The 16,197-nt window shown below is 63.1% G+C and overlaps 1 protein-coding gene across 2 annotated transcripts in view; it reads right to left on the bottom strand.

Annotated features, from left to right (window-relative positions):
• Positions 1–1,090: 1,090 nt before the first annotated feature.
• EDEM3 (ER degradation enhancing alpha-mannosidase like protein 3) overlaps positions 1,091–16,197 on the bottom strand; it is a 32,420-nt gene continuing 17,313 nt past the window's right edge. The window contains exons 11-21 of one of the 2 annotated variants that reach the window (XM_056109595.1): positions 15,521–15,604; positions 14,905–14,988; positions 14,116–14,240; positions 13,290–13,455; positions 12,525–12,679; positions 11,653–11,806; positions 10,417–10,608; positions 9,771–9,936; positions 6,946–7,131; positions 5,932–5,979; positions 1,091–3,541 (exon numbers count right to left, since the gene is read on the bottom strand). In XM_056109595.1, coding sequence (XP_055965570.1) covers positions 3,186–3,541; positions 5,932–5,979; positions 6,946–7,131; positions 9,771–9,936; positions 10,417–10,608; positions 11,653–11,806; positions 12,525–12,679; positions 13,290–13,455; positions 14,116–14,240; positions 14,905–14,988; positions 15,521–15,604 — 1,716 coding nt within the window. In that variant the 3' untranslated portion in view covers positions 1,091–3,185. The remainder of the gene's footprint in view (positions 3,542–5,931; positions 5,980–6,945; positions 7,132–9,770; positions 9,937–10,416; positions 10,609–11,652; positions 11,807–12,524; positions 12,680–13,289; positions 13,456–14,115; positions 14,241–14,904; positions 14,989–15,520; positions 15,605–16,197) is intronic. The other variant, XM_056109596.1, reaches the window with a different exon arrangement.

Below are 16,197 nucleotides of genomic sequence, written 5' to 3'. Positions count from 1 at the left end.
GATGGATGGGTGGATGGATGGATGGATGGGTGGATAGATGAGTGGATGGATGGATGGGTGGATGGTGGATGGGTGGGTGGATGGAAGGATGGGTGGTGGATGGGTGGATGAGTAGGTGGATGGATAGGTGGATGGATGGGTGGATGGATGAGTGGATGGATGAGTGGATGGATGGATGGATGGGTGGGTGGACGGATGGAAGGATGGGTGGGTGGATGAGTAGGTGGATGGGTGGATGGAAGGATGGGTGGATGGATGGGTGGATAGATGAGTGGATGGATGGATGGATGAGTGGATGGATGGATGGATGAGTGGTTGGATAGATGGGTGAAATAGTTGGGTGATGTCCGGATGGATGGTGTACAGACAGGGCGGAGAGTCAGAAGGACGGATGGGTGGGTGGGTGGATCAATAGGAGGATGGATGTCGGAAGATGACAGACGGATGAAGGTAAGAGCTGGGAGGGGGTGGGTGATGGTATGGGGCTGGAGAGTGCTACAGTAGGCAGCGTGTTTGCCTTCCCTGTAATTCCGGCCAGGAGTAATTCCAAGTGCAGAGTAAGCCCTGAGCACTGCCGGGCGTGGCCCCAGACCAAAAGGAAACAATGTGTCCTCCTATCCAAAGTCATGAATTATGCTGACAGGCTTATAGATACCCAATCATTTCCATATTCCTAGAATAAACTCCACATGTTCACAAAATATTTTTATAGGGAGCCACACCCAGTGGAACTCAGGGCTTACTCCTGGCTCTCTGCTCAGGGATCACTCCCGGAAGTGCTCAGGGAATCGTATGAGGTTCCGAGGATCAAACTGGGGTCGGCTGCGAGCCAGGCAGGTGTGTAACCACTGGACTATCTCCCTGGTCTCCACCAACTGTATTTAACAGAAGTCATCTTGGCACCAGTACCGAGACGGATCCCAAACGCATCCCCCAGGGTCCCCCGAGCACCGCCAGGAGTGACCCCGGAGTCAACCCTGAGCACAGCTGGGTGTGACCCCCAAAAGCCAAAAATAAAAAAAAATTAGAAAAACTAGTTTAAAAAATCTAAGAGACGTGCCATTGAGGTTAAAACCCACATGACACCAGATCCCGGTATATTTACATGTTTTATTAAATCTTTACAATCAGTAATTATAATCAAATACACAATTATGTACACGGATTATATACAATCTGCCCAGACTTATACATCACAGTACGGCGTTTCCCTTAGAAAGAATGTACACATTTATCAGCGAACGACAAACTCCACCAAACAGCGTCACCCAGCACCTATACGCAGACAACGGTTTCATAAATTACATCATAAGAAAATAGACGGCTGTAAATTGGGCGTTTAAAAATGTCTTTTATAAAATCTGCACATACAATTATTTCATTCACAGAATGTTTTTTTTTTGTTTGTTTTTTTTTCCTCTCTCTACGTTCTGACTGAAGCTTTGTGCATTAAAACAACTGCCTGAAGATTTCCTCCACCGCCACCGCCCCTAAACGCAGGAGTATGACCGGAATCCCCCGAGCTGAGCCTTTGTCTTTTGTAAAAATTTGGCATGGGGTCTGGTTAGAGGGAAAATGCTGGTTTTGCTGTTAAAAACAACAACACCCCAATTTGTCTGATGGTTGTTTAAATAAAACATTCCAGGTCAACTGCATCTTAGAGAAGCTTTAAAAAAAAAATAAATCAGAGTGCGCAATTTTTGTTTTACTTTCGAATACTGTGAAGAAAAACAAAAACAAAACAAAAAAGGAAGCATACGATTTCAAAGATTTTGTTCTGAAATGACCATTGCTGTCTTGCTGGAAGCTTATTAATAATTAAAGAGAAAAGAGGACAAACACCTTATTCTAACGAAATTTCCTCTCCCCAACGGATGGATTCTCTATCCCGATGCCTTCACACCTGACCCTTTGCACAGGGAACGAGCATAGCGAGGTGAGGGGCTGGAGGGGGGAATTGGACATTTTTTTGTGAATTGCAGCATTTCTAGTTAAACACGTTACCCAGAAGCCCCATGACCCCCCCTGCGGGATACCCCTGCCCTGGTGTCCGAGTCACAAAGGGGACCCTCGCCCCCCCGACTCCGGCCACGGCCACCACCAGCCCCAGGCCCTCTCTGCGGCGCCCACGGCTCACTGAGGTAGACCAGACGGCCCCAGGACTTGGGGTCTCGAGAGCCCCCACCCACCTCCACCCCAATTTAGGACGTCAATTAAGGAAAGCAAAATGAAATGTGGAGGAAAACTCATGCCCGGCAGGCAGGCAGCCGGGTGGGTGGGTCTGGTGGGTCTGGGAGCGGAAGGTGGAGGCTGGGGGTGGGGACCTCTGGTGGTGGTGGTGGGGGGCGTCTCCAGGCTCCTGGGATGGCGACGGCGCCCCCTGGTGGCCACAGGATGGATTCAGACAGACCGAAGGACGGACAGACTCGCTGGGCCTGACCCCTCCCCCCGCCCCCCGCAAGGGCTCTGGGGACAGAATCAAGTCAGAGGCTAGAAGGCTCCTGGCACCGGCCAGCCACGCTAAGGGCCCCACGACCCCTGGAGGTCCCACGGGCCGCAGGGGGACCCCACAGCAGAGCCCCGAGGGGCCTTCCCAGGTCGGGCCTGGCCTGAGGCCAACGACATGCCCTGGTCTCCCTGAGGCTGCCCTGCAACGCCTGCCCGGCGGGCCCCAGGCCTGGGGGAAGCAGGTGGTGAACGCGGTCGCCAGGCCCAGCCACGAGGGCCGCCCAGAAGCACGGAGGCCGGAAGGCGTGACTCCCATGACAGACGACTGAGTGGAGAATGCCGCCCCCCCAGGTCCTGGGGAGAAGGAGCCCCGCTCTTGGCTGCACGGCTGGACCTTCCCGGAGCTCCACCCTCGGACCCGTGATTCAACGGCCAACGGGCGAGTGGCAGTTCATGGTCCCCACGGGCAGGGGAGGAGGTTGGCAGGTTCAAGGGCCCTGGGGTCGGGGTCCACATAGGCCCCCAGGGCACTGGACGGGCAGCGGCGGGTCCGGGAGGGGCTCCGTGGGGTGGGGCCAGCCCCCTCCCCTGCGTCCCAGGTCGGCCCAGATCCCCAGGGTGGACACTGGGTCCCTCTGGCTCCCACGGGGGGCCCAGACGCCACCTCCAGTTCCTCCCACCGGGGGGGGGGCCGGCCCACCACCTCCCTGAGGCCCGGCCGGGGGGCTCGGGCCCCCCTAGAGCTCGTCCTTCTTCATCAGCTCAAGGACCTCGAGTTCCTCGCTCCAGTCAGCCAGGATGGAGTCGAGGGGCTGCTCCCTCTCGCGGCCCCAGTCGGTGTCCTGGTCCGGCTCATCTGCGCCCGGGTCCGAGTCCGCGGCGCTCTCTGCGTCCGTAGAGACGTCCCTGTCCGTGTCCCCCCCGTCCACGCCCGCGTCCGCGTCCCTGCACTCCTCTGACAGGCTGGGGGGCTCGGGGCCGTCGGGGGCCAGCCCGGGGGGCTCGGGGCCGGGGTCCGTCTCGCTGTCCTCAGGTGAGGTGGCCGGCGAGTCCTCACCGGGGCTGGGCGGCTCCTCGGCCTCTGTCTCGCCGTCTGGTGAGGGAGAAGCGCGTGTCAGTGCCCGACCCCACACACGTGGCCCTCCGGGATGGGAGGTGCTCCACCCGCAGTGCTCCTGGAGGGCGGTGGTGAGGACGGGCGTTGGGACGGAGTCAGGGCTGGGGGCTAGCCACGGGCTGGGGGAAGCTTCTACGCCGCCCCCCAGAGCCCCTCCCAGCCCCCTCCAGACCCTTGAGGGGTCCCCACAGGGCCCCCCACAGAGCACCAGTCCGGACGTCCAGTGGGCCCGGTCAGGGCCTCTGCTCCCCCTTCCTGTCACCTCAGCAAAAGCCAAACTACGAAGAGGATGAAATCTCGGAGAGGACAGGGCCGAAAGGGCAGAAACCCCTACAGACGCGCAGGAGGGGTCCCAGGTCCACGCCGGCCCCCCAAGTCCTTGGCCACCCGACCGCATCTCAGACAATCTCGGTTACGGCCACACCCCGGGCGCCCAGTCTCGTGGCCTTTCTCCGGGCGCGACACCATTACTGCAGCCCAGAGGGGCCGGGACCCTTGGAGCATTCTCCAAAGCCCAGCGCCCGAGTGGCCAGGGGCAGTGCCCGGCCGTCACGAGCGTCTGCCGGGGCCGAGCGCAGAGCGTTGCCGGAAGCAGAACAGGAACCCAGACACTGCCCGGAGACACAGGGGCGCCAGCACGCGGCCCTGGGGGACCTCTGAGGGACACCTCTGAGGGACACGCGGGGTCTTTAGGAGAGCCAGAGGGCAGAGGGCGGGGGTCACAGGGTGACCTAGGGTCAGTCCTGACCAGCACCAGCTCTGGCTCACGGCAGCCCGGGCGGCGGGTGGGGACAGGTGAGGCAGCCCCAGAGGGGACCCTCGCCCGCCCCAGGGGCCTCCTTCGGCTGGACCACCTGGAGTCCAGCCCCACCCGCCGGGTCCCACCTCGGCCTGCACGGCTTTGGCCTCCCCCGCCTCAGGGACGCCAGTCAAGGCCACCTGGAGAGAGAGAGGGGGTCTCACGGCGCAGACCTGCAGACACACACACACAGAGACTCACACAGACTCATACAGACACACAAAGACAGACTCACAGAAACACAGAATCACACAGACACAGACCCACGCACAGAGACCCACGCACACACAGACACACACACAGACTCACACACTGACTCAGACATACACAGACACACACACAAACATACACAGATTCACACACATAGACTCACACAGACACACACAGACACAGACTCACAGACACACACAGACAGATACACAGAGAGACTCACAGACACACAAACACAGACTCACAGAGACACACACACACATGCAGAGACTCACACACAGACTCATACACACAAAAACAGACTCACAGACACAGACCCACACACACAGACTCATACAGACACACATAGACACAGACTCATAGACAGACACAGACAGATACAGAGAGACTCTCTCAGACTCACAAACTCACACACAGATATACACACAGACCCTCACAGACACGCACAGACTCACACAAACACAGACTCAGGCTCACACACAGACACACGCATACGCACACTACCCACGCGCAGACTCACATACAGACCCACACACCGACTCACACACATACTCAGACGCATAGACTCATTCAGACTCACACACAGACCCAGGCACACACAGACTACACACGCACAGACCCGCACACAGAGACACACCGGGATTCGGGGGTGGGGGCGGGGGTTGTCCCTCTCCGTCCCGGCGGCCGAGTGCTTCCCGCCTGCTCCCGGCTGGAGCAGCTGAAGAGGCCACCCGAGGCGTGGGGAGCCAGAACTGGACGTGAGGGGCCGACACTCCCCTGGGCAGTGGACGGGCCAGGACCCACCCCCATCAGCACACGCTGACTGGGCCGGGCAAGTCCGCTCAGCGGCTCAGCTCCCAGGGGGCTGCCCCGACGGGGGCATCGGAGGCGGCAAGGCCAGTGAGTCGGGCAGGACCCACCCCAGCGCCTGCCAGGGATGTGCTGGAAGGACAGACGGGGACGTTCAACCAGGCAGGCGGCGACATCACAGACACAGAGCAAAGAGAGCATATATGCACACGCGTGTCCATGCCTGCAGGCACATGACCACATATATGCACACGCGTGTCCATGCCTGCAGGCACGTAACCATATATATGCACACGCGTGTCCGTGCCTGCAGGTACACAACACACATGGGATCCGAGGATGCGTGACCACATATACGCACACGCGTGCCCGTGCCTGCAGGCACGTACACGCATGGAACCTTAGGGCACGCACCCACATATATGCACACGCGTGTCCATGCCTGCAGACACGTAACCACATATACGCATGCGTGCACAGCTGCGTGCCCGCGGCAGTTCCCGTGCCCGTACATGTACCCTGAGGGTGCTCAGTGCACGATACTTACTCCTGTTCAGGATGCAGCTGGGCACCATTTTGCCCCCGAGCAAGGCGGCTGCCGTTCCGGGAGCAGAAACGAGGAAAGCGAGGGTTAGGGCCCGGCCCCGGCGGGCGAGGCCGCGTGTGCCGCACAGACCCGCCTGCACTCCTCCGCCGGCCCAGACGCCCGCCAGGCGGTGTGCGGACGTGCGGGTCAGCCCCGTGCTGCCCAAGCCTCGTCCTCCACTGGACACAGCAGCCCCCCTCAGGGCCGCCCCCAGGAGCTCCTGCACGCATACGGTGCCCGGCAGAGGGTCTCGGGCCGGCCGGGAGCCCCTTCCCGGGTGCCCGCAGCGCCCGAGACGGACCCTGGGACTCTGCCCACAGCTCGGGGGTGTCATTCTCCTGCACAGTCGCTTCCCCGAGGTACGAGACCGGCACTTACTGGAGGCGGAAACGCTTGGGGAGCTGACGGGGTTTCAGAGAGAGCCGGGACGGGCTGGCTGAGCACACGTGTGTCCCCGCCTGTGTGCACGTGTGTGCGTGTTCCTGCACGTCTGCATGCGTGCCTCTGCATGCTATCTCCCCACGTGTATGCATCCCTGCGCCCTCCCGTGTGTGCCGTGTCCCCCGTAGGTGTGTCCCCGTGTGTATGTGTGCGTGTCCCCGTGTGTGTCCCCATGTATGTGTGTGTGTGTCCCCCATATGTCTGTGTGGGTGTCCCCCTGTGTGTCCACTGTGCGTGTGCGCGTTCCCAATGTGTGCATGTCCCTGTGTCCCCACGTGTGTCCCTGTGTGTGTATGTGCCCCTGAGCGTGTCCCCGTGTGTGTTTGTGCGTGTCCCCATGTGTCCCTGTGTGTGTGTGTGTGTGTGTGTCCCCCATATGTCTGTGTGGGTGACCCCTTTGTGTGTCCACTGTGCGTGTGCGTGTCCCCAATGTGTGCATGTCCCTGTGTCCCCACGTGTGTCCCCGTGTGTGTGTGTGTGCCCCTGCGTGTGTCCCCGTGCGTGAGAGTGCGTGTCCCCCAGCGTGCCGCCTACCTGGGTCGCGCGCCCTGTCGGAGAGCAGCACCTCCACGGCCTGGTGCTCGCGCAGGGCGTCCAGGATGATGCTCCCCTCCTTACTGAACAGGAAGAGCACGGGGATGCGGATGGCGTCCGTGTCCTTGCCGTCCCCCGCCATCTGGAACAGAGGGGCCGTGTCACTGCTGCTCCCCTCGTTGTCATCTGCCAGGAAAGGGACACAGCCGAGTGAGGGGCCGCCGCCGGGCTGGGTGGAGCGCCTGCTCCCACCCCCCAACACCCGGCCCGGGGCCCCGGGGGGACGGCGCGGCCACCCACAGCCCACAGCCCGCCCAGCCTCGGGGTGCTGGCACAGCCCGGCAGGAAGCCGCAGGGTGGGCTGCAGTGCAGACGGGCTACAGCGGCCACGCCCATCAACCGAGGGGCCACAGTGAAAGATGGAGACAAGGACAGGAGGGGGAATGGGCGGGGCCTTGGCCTGGGAACCGAGTGGGCGGGGCCTATGGGCCCTGGGAACTGAGTGGGCGGGGCGTCGAGGGCCCAGGAACCTAGAGTGGGCGGGGCCCCAAGGGTCCGGGAACTGAGCGGGCGGGGTCACTGGCCCGGGAACTGAATGGGAGGAGCCAAGGTCCCAGGACCAGAGCGGGCGGAGTCTCTGGCCTGGGAGCTGAGTGGGCGGGGTCACGGGTCTGGGAACTGAGTGGGCGGGGCCTCAGGGGCCTGAGAGTGGGCGGGGTCACAGGCCTGGGAACTGAATGGGAGGAGCCAAGGGCCCAAAAACTGAGTGGGGGGGGGGCCTCGAGGGCCTGGGAACTGAGTGGGTGGGGCCTCGGGCCTGGAAACTGAGTGGGCGGGGCCTCAGGGGCCTGAGAGTGGGTGGGACCTCAAGGGCCCGGGAGCTGAGAGTGGGCGGGGCCTTAGAGTCCTAGGATCTGAGTGGGCGGGGCCTCGAGGCCTGGGAACTGAGTGGGAGGAGCCAAGGGCTGGGAACTGAGTGGGCGGGGTCACAGGCCTGGGAACTGAATGGGAGGAGCCAAGGGCCCAAAAACTGAGTGGGGGGGCCTCGAGGGCCTGGGAACTGAGTGGGCGGGGTCACGGGCCTGGGAACTGAGAGGGCGGGGCCTTAGGGACCTGGGAACTGAGAGTGGGCGGGGCCTCAGGGGCCTGGGTGGGTGGAGCCAAGGGGCTGGGAACAGGGAATGGGCGTGGCCTCTGGTGGTGCGACCTGGGGTGGGCAGGGTCCGCAGGGAGGGGAGGGGAGGGCCAGACCTGCTGCCTCCAAGCTCCTCTGGGCCTGTCGGGGTCCGAGCAAAGGAAGCTGTGGGTCTGACCTATAAGCCTGCCTGGACCGAGCCCTGGGCGCGGCCGGGTGTGGCCAGGGCGCTGCTCCCCCCAGGCCTGGGGCTGTCCCCCCCCCAAGCAGCTTCCTGTGCCCCGGGTGCCTTGTCCAGCTTCTCCCAGCACTGCGGCCTCCACACTTGTCCCAAATGACCCGGTGACTAAAGCCCTTCAAAGCCGCGCTGGGGCTTCAGTGGAAGCAGAATCTTCAGGGGAGCCAGAGGGACAGCACAGCGGGGAGGGCGTTGGCCTGGCACGCAGCTGACCCGGGTTCGATCCCCGGCATCCCCGAGGGTCCCCCCCCCCCCAGCACCACCTGGAGTGATCCCTGAGTGCAGAGCCGGGAGTCAGCCCTGAGCATTGCTGGGTGGGACCCAAAAGCAAAAAAAAAAACACAACCGCCAAAACCGCAAAGCTTCAGAAAAGGAAGTTGCAACATTATAACATATAAAGTGAAAACCTGAAGACACAAACCTTCCCCTCCCTTTCTTCTTTCCTCCCAGAAAAGAAAAAATCAAATCGTTTCCGGGCGCCAGGGGACAGCTGGGACACGGTTGGTCCCCCGAGGGAACCCGCTGGCCTCCCAAGGGTCAGCCGCCCCCTCCGCCTCCAACGTCGAGAGAGAAAGCCCCCCACGGACGCCCCCGCACAAGTGACAGCCGGACAGAGGGGGCGGGACCTCGTGGCTCGCTGAGGCCATTTCCCTAACGCAGAGGGACGGTAACGGCCCCCCGCGGGCTGCCCACCGGAGCACAACGTGTGGGCTCTGAAGGACACAACGGTGGACTCGCTGGCTGACCCAAGGGCTAAGACCCACCAGGTAAAGTCGACCAGCAGGGGCGCTGCAGCCGAGACAGAGCCAGCCTTGCTAGTAGCACCCGCCTCTCTCGGGAGCATCTACCCCACTCGGGAGCACCCACCCCACTCGGGAGCACCCGCCCCTCTCGGAAGCACCCACCCCTCTCGGGAGCACCCACCCCGCTCGGGAGCACCCACCCCTCTCGGGAGCACCCGCTCCTCTCAGGAGCACCCATCCCTCTCGGGAGCACCCACCCCTCTCGGGAGCACCAACCCCGCTCGGGAGCACCCACCCCTCGGGAGCACCCACCCCTCTCAGGAGGACCCGCCTCACTCGGGAGCACAAGCCCCCTCAGGAGCGTGGCCTTTCCTGTGTCCACCCCACAGCGTGGACACACGGCACAGCCTCCCCAGGGCTGCAGACCAGAGGGGACACCTTCAGCCCTGGGGCTGAGAAGCAGCTCCCCTCACAGTGCTCCCAGGCGCTGTCTTCCTCCGCCCCTTAGCGCAGCTGCCTGGGGCGGGGTCTCCCGTCCCTCTCCCCTCACCTCCCCCTCCCCAGGGCCCCTCGCATCTGAATCTGAGTGGGGGCAAAATTCTCAAGTCTGCTGTAAATCCGTTTGTGTGTGTGTGTGGGGGGGGGGTGTTGGACACTTCTCCGGCGATCTGAAGATCCCCGTTGGGGGAGGAGGGAGGGGAGGACTCACCAATGACGATGCCCCCGATGGCGCCGGCGTTCTGGATGTTGCGGGCCTTCTCGGCGAACATGCACTGGCCCCTCTGGATCAGGGCGATCTTGCCGCTCACGGCCTCGGGGTTGGTGAGCTCGGAGCAGCCGTTGTAGGGTTTGCTGCTGGCCACGAAGCCCCGCGTCTGCCGGAGACGGGACAGCAACGCTCGCGGGGGCCCTGGGTGGGCTCCAGGCACCCCCACACCCCGGAACCGGGCCCCTGGGCCTTGCCACGGCCTCAACGAGCAACGCGGCCACGACCCAGACGGACCCAGAAAACATGGTGAGACACGGAAAAGCCACATTCGGCCTCCGGGGGCCCACGGGCCGTCCACTTTCCCTCTGAAAACCCAAAAGGGACGGGAAAGAGGCCCCGGGAGAGAGCTCTGAGCCCCCCACCGCCTCCCGGGGCCCGACGAGGACACAGACCCCCAGATCTCCGTGGTGTGCGCTTCCGGACCCAAACGCGCTGCCCACTGCACTATCTCTCCGGCCCCCTGGTTTAGGTTTTTCATGAGGGGGAAGGGGGGAGTCACGCTGGCCAGGAGACCTGCCGGCTGCTGGGCCACCTGCCTGGCTCAGCACTGCCCCCACCAGCCGCCCGACCACGCAGGGGCGCCCACCTCCTTGTGCTTGGACAGGTCCAGGCCGAACTGGGCGGGGCCGGCCGTGAGCACCACGCGGCCGAAGAAGGGGTGGGACACGATCTGCACGGCCCGCGGGGGCAGCTGCTGCTCCTTCTGCTGCTGGCTGGACAGTTCCATCATCTCCTGCATGAAGCGCAGCCCGTCCTCGGCATCCACGGAGCTGGCGGCCTGCGGGGGGAGGGGACGCGGGACCGGCGAACTCAGCCCCCGGCGGGCGCCCCAGCCTCCCCCCCACCCCCCGTGGCCCCAAGTCCCCGCCTCAGAAGCCCCCTGGCCCGACCCCAGGCCCATGGGAGGCCGGAACCGAGGACAAACATCCCTGCCAGGAGCACCGGGAAGGGAAGACCCGAGCCCCGCCCGAGCTCCCCCCACAGGACCCATCTGCAGGGCCGAGGCCTTAGATGTCGCCTGTCCCGGACACGCCCAGCGCAAAGATCTGTCCCACAGTCGGAGACTAACGTATTGAGGAGAAACAACAAACACCCAAGAGTGGGGCAGTGAGCACCATCAACTACACCCCGGAGACGAGGGGCCGACCCGCCACACGGCAAGCACACAAGAGGGAGAGAGCGGGTCAGGACAACCACAGAGAGGTGAGGATTCTCACACACACACACGGAGATGAGGAATCGCTCTCTCACACACACACACAGAGGGAGATGAGGAATCACACACACATGTAGAGGGAGATGAGGAGTCGCTCTCACACACACAGAGACATACACACACAGACACGCACACACACAGAGGGAGATGAGGAATCTCACAAACACACATATACACAGACACAGACACACACTCACACTTGGAGGGAGATGAGGAATCTCACCCCCACACACACACAGACACACACACGCAGAGGGAGATGAGGAATCACACACACACATACAGACACAGACACACACACAGAGGGAGATGAGGAATCACACACACATAGACACAGACACACACACACACTCGGAGGGAAATGAGGAGTCTCACAAACACACATATACAGAGACACACACACGCAGAGGGAGACGAGGAATCTCACACACACACACACACACAGGGAGATGAGGGATCTCACACACATGGACACACACACACACACACACACACGGAGGGAGATGAGAAATCATACACGCAGGGGGAGCTGAGGAATCTCTCTCTCTCTCTCTCTCACACTCACACACGCGCGCACACGCACGGGGGCGCCCGGCGCCGGCCCACCTGGATGGCGTGCTGCACCAGCTGCACGCGGCCGTCCTTGAGGTGGATGAGGCTCACGCCCATCTTCTTCAGGATCTCCAGGTGCTCGGGGTTGGTGGCCATGAAGTCGCGGGCCCGCAGCGGGGGCCTGGCCCCGCTCCGGACACTCTCCTCCCTGCCGGAGCACGGGGTCATCGCGGCCAGCCCGGCGGCGTGGGGGAGACGGGCAGAGACGGGACGGGGAGCCACGGAGGGGCCGGAGGGGCCGGGGGCGGGGGGGCCGTGGCACCGTCTCCTCCCCCGCCCCACCCCACCCCGGTCTTCCTCCTCTGGCTTCATCAGGCAGAACGACACAGGTCAGTGGAGGGCGCTCACAAGAATAAAAAAGTTCCCCCCGTTTAGTGGGCCCGCCAGTGTTAGCTACGGGGGGACAGGAAGCACTGGGGGCCGAAACCCTTCCTGAGCAGCCAAGAGCGGCCCGGCAAAAGGCAACAGCGACAACCAGGACCCCGGAACTCTCTCCGCACTCCAACGAGGGCCTTTCTTGGTTTTGTTTGGGTCTTGGCTTTTTGGGGTCCCACCCGGCGATGCTCAGGGCTGACTCCTGGCTCTGCGCTCAGGAGTCACTCCTGGCGGTGCCGGGGATCGAGCCCGGGTCGGCCGCGTGCCAGGCCAACACCCCCCTGTTGTGCTGTCGCTCCGGCCCCAAGAAAAACTGGTAGCTGCTTTCTAAACGTCTATGAACAAAACCGGGCAGAGGCATCTCCAGACGTGCTCTGGACACGACAACCGTTCACGCTGGCTCAGCCAACTCAGGGCTAACCGAGAAAGCCCGTTCCGGCAGAGACCCCCGTGAGGGCAAAGACCGCGAGACGTGGCCCCCCGCGGCTTACACTCGGACGGCGTCCCGGGGGCAGCTCTTATCCACCACGTTCTTGAGGGGCTCGCGGATGCTCTGGGCGTAGAGCGGGTCGTTGGGGAACAGGATCTGCGTGTTCGGGCAGGTCCAGTCGAAGTTGCTGTCGTCCAGCTCCGTGGACTCGGCCGCCTGCGTGGGGACGGGGAGTCGGGGTCAGCGGGATGAGGGGGCAGAGCTGCCGGCCCCGAGCATGAGTCTCCGGGGGGGGGGGAAGGCCTGGGGACACACCGGCGTGTGCAGAGACCCTCGAAGGAGCCAGCAAGGAACACCGGGTATTCTTTTGGCCTCTTCTGTGTTTTTCTGAGGGGGGGAGTTTGGGGGGCCACCCTCAGCGCTGCTCAGGACTCACTCCTGGCGGTGTTCAGGGGACCCTAGGGGTGCCAGGGATCGAACCCAGGTCGGCTGCGTGCCAGGCCAACGCCCTCCCCGCTGTACTATGGCTCCAGCCCCTCACATTATTATTATTATTATTTTAAATTATTATTACTATTGGGTCCCGCCCGGCGATGCTCAGGGCTGACTCCCGGCTCTGCACTCAGGAATCACTCCTGGTGGTGCTCGGGGGACCCTAGGGGATGCCGGGCATCGAACCCGGGTCGGCCGCGTGCCAGGCCAACGCCCTCCCCGCTGAGCTCTCGCTCCAGCCCCTCTTTCCCTCTGAGATCTGCTGGACTCGATCACGAGCTACTTTCTACGGGAAGAGAGCGAACGAGACGTCCGCCCCAAGCCCGGGACCTACGGGGTCCTTTTTAGAGAGGCTCTGGTTCGTGGTGGACAGCCAGAGGGGCAGGAGGTGGGCCTCCGTGGTGAAGACGTAGTCCTCGATGTCGAAGATGATGTCATCCTTGTCCGCGAACAGCAGGTACAGGTACTTGAACATTTCCGCCAGGAAGAAGGAATCCATCCTGGGACACAGAGGCACGCGTGAGGGGCGGAGGGGCCGAAAGCCGGGACCCGGGTCCTTGGCCGGTGTGGACCGCCCCCAAGGGCTGGCACTCGGCCCCTGAGGTGACATTTTAAAAAATCAGGGGCCGGAGTGACAGCACAGCAGAGGGGGTGTTGGCCTGGTACGCGGCCAACCCGGGCTCGATCCCCGGCATCCCATAGGGTCCCCCGAGCACCACCAGGAGTGATTCCTGAGTGCAGAGCCAGGCATCAGACCTGAGCATTGCCGGGTAGGACCCAAAAAGCAAAAAAAAAAAAAGAGGAAGGAAGGAAGGAAGGAAGGGTGGCTGGAGCGATAGCACAACTGGGAGGGCGTTTGCCTGGCATACAGCCAACCCGGGTTCGATCCCCGGCATCCCATAGGGTCCCCCAAGCACCGCTGGGAGTGATCCCTGAGTGCAGAGCCAGGAGTCAGCCTTGAGCATCGCTGGGGTGGCCAAAAAAAATAAAACATAAAGGAGGTGCAAGGGTCCTGGGGCACAAACTCTTCCCACATCCCCGGGGCCAACCCAACACCCAGGCTCCCGCAGGAGGGCAGAGACCCTGGGGGAGTGCCGGAGCGGGCAGAGGACAGAGCCTGGCCCTCGGCAGACGACCCGCGCCTCCCCTCCCGGCCTCACCTGTCTTCATGGCTGCCCGTGCGGACGTCCTTCATGGCGGCAAAGCCACAGGGCACGCGGGCGTACTTATTCAGGTTCTCGATGAGGGTCTTGCCCACTTCCAGGTAGTAGGGGTCCCCCGTGGCCTGTTGTGGGGGTGGGAGAGGGCAGGGTCAGCCAGCGCCTACTACTGGGCTCCCCGGGACATGGCACAGAGCAGGGTCAGCCCGGGCAGGAGGCGGCACTGCACACGGCACAGAGTCGGGGTTGATGCACACGGCACACGGCTGGCCCGGCCCGGGTCAGGCTGATGATGCACATGGCACAGAGCCGGGTCAGGGCTGGTGCCCATGGCACAGAGCCAGGTCAGCTGGGCCGGGCCGGCCAGACTGGGCCCCTCTGCCCAGGAAGACGCTGGTTTCCCCAAGGCTCCCGGAAGGAACCGGAACAGCCTCAGGCAGCAGCTCCAAGGAGCCAACAGCCCACCCGTGAGGTGGGTCCCCGAGGGAGACCTCTCGGTCACAGGAGGCTGCAGGGGGTGGGGGTGGGGGTGGGGTCCCAGACCAGCTGCAGCCTCGGGGGCCACTGGGGGCACTTCCTGTTTGTTTATGAGGAAGAATGACATTTCTGGGGTCCATGAAAAAACAATTTTGGGGGGGGGGGAAAAGGCGGTAAACAGGCTGGGACCCAAAAAGTGCGAGTGACCGAGCCCTGGATCTGGGACAACAACCACCCCCCCCCCCCCGACTCCCCGCCGAGGACACGGGAGCAGGAGCCCAGAGACCCGAAGCCACAGAGCCGCACACTCACCTTGTACAGGAAGTAGGTGCTCTCCGCGAACTCGGGCCGCAGCGGGTGCTGGGCCCAGTGCACCCGGAAGTCCGTGGTGAATGCCTGCGGGAGCCACGCAGAGACGGGTCGGGTCAGAAAACCTCTCGGGGCGTGGGGGGGGGGGGGGGGCGAGTGACTCCAGGGCAGAGTCAGACACAGACACAGACACGCAGAAACAACTTGGGGGCTTAAGACCGTCCGTCTCTCTTTGGGGCGAGTGATCGCAACCCGGGTTCCAGCTCCCTGGGTCGCACCACAAGTGAGCCCTGAGCACAGAGCCTGGAGTCAGCCCCGAGCACAGAGCCAGGAATCAGCCCCGAGCACCCCAAGTCCTTCTTTTCCTACACAAAATTTTTTTTTTATTTTTTTCTTTTGCTTTTTGGGTCACACCCAGCGATGCACAGGGGTTACTCCTGGCAGTGCTCGGGGGACCCTATGGGATGCCGGGGGATCGAACCCGGGTCGGCCGTGTGCCAGGCCAACACCCTCCCTGCTGCGCTTATGACTCTGGCCTGGAGGAAACAGAACCAGCCAAGACGGGGACCCTCGTCCCTGATGAGGAGCCCCGGGACCCCCCCCCCCCCACAGGTCTCACCTCCGGCAGGAAGTTGTGCTTCTTGATCACCTGGTACAGCATCTCGTGGGTCTCGATGGCGGGTCTGATGTCCCCCTTCAATACCTGCAAGGCAAGAGGGACGGTCCCTGGAAGCTCGTGGGCACGGGGACCCCGGCGCCGCCCCTGACACTACCACTTGCTCAAGTGCCCCCTACCTGCAGGCCCAGGAAGTGGCGGGCAGCGCCCCCTACCTGCAGGTCCGGGAAGTGGCAGACAGCGCCCCCTACCTGCTGGCCCTGGGAGTGGCGGGCAGCGCCCCCTACCTGCTGGCCCTGGGAGTGGCGGGCAGCGCCCCCTACCTGCAGGCCCATAAAGTGGCGGGCAGCGCCCCCTACCTGCAGGTCTGGGAAGTGGGAGGCAGCGCCCCCTACCTGCAGCCCCGTTAAGTGGCAGACAGAGCCCCCTACCTGCTGGCCCTGAAAGTGGCGGACAGAGCCCCCTACCTGCAGGTCCTGGGAGTGGCGGGCAGCGCCCCCTACCTGCAGCCCCGGGAAAGTGGCGGACAGCGCCCCTACCTGTAGGCCCTGGAAGTGGCGGGCAGCGCCCCCTACCTGCAGGCTCTGGAAGTGGCGGGCAGCGCCCCCTACCTGCAGGCTCTGGAAGTGGCGGGCAGCGCCCCCTACCTGCTGGCCCTGGGAGTGCCGGGCAGAGCCCCC

This window comes from Sorex fumeus, unplaced genomic scaffold, assembly GCF_029834395.1.
Source record: "Sorex fumeus unplaced genomic scaffold, SorFum_2.1 ptg000317l, whole genome shotgun sequence".
Classification (NCBI taxonomy): Eukaryota; Metazoa; Chordata; class Mammalia; order Eulipotyphla; family Soricidae; genus Sorex; species Sorex fumeus.
This window is presented reverse-complemented; position numbering and strand designations above follow the sequence as displayed.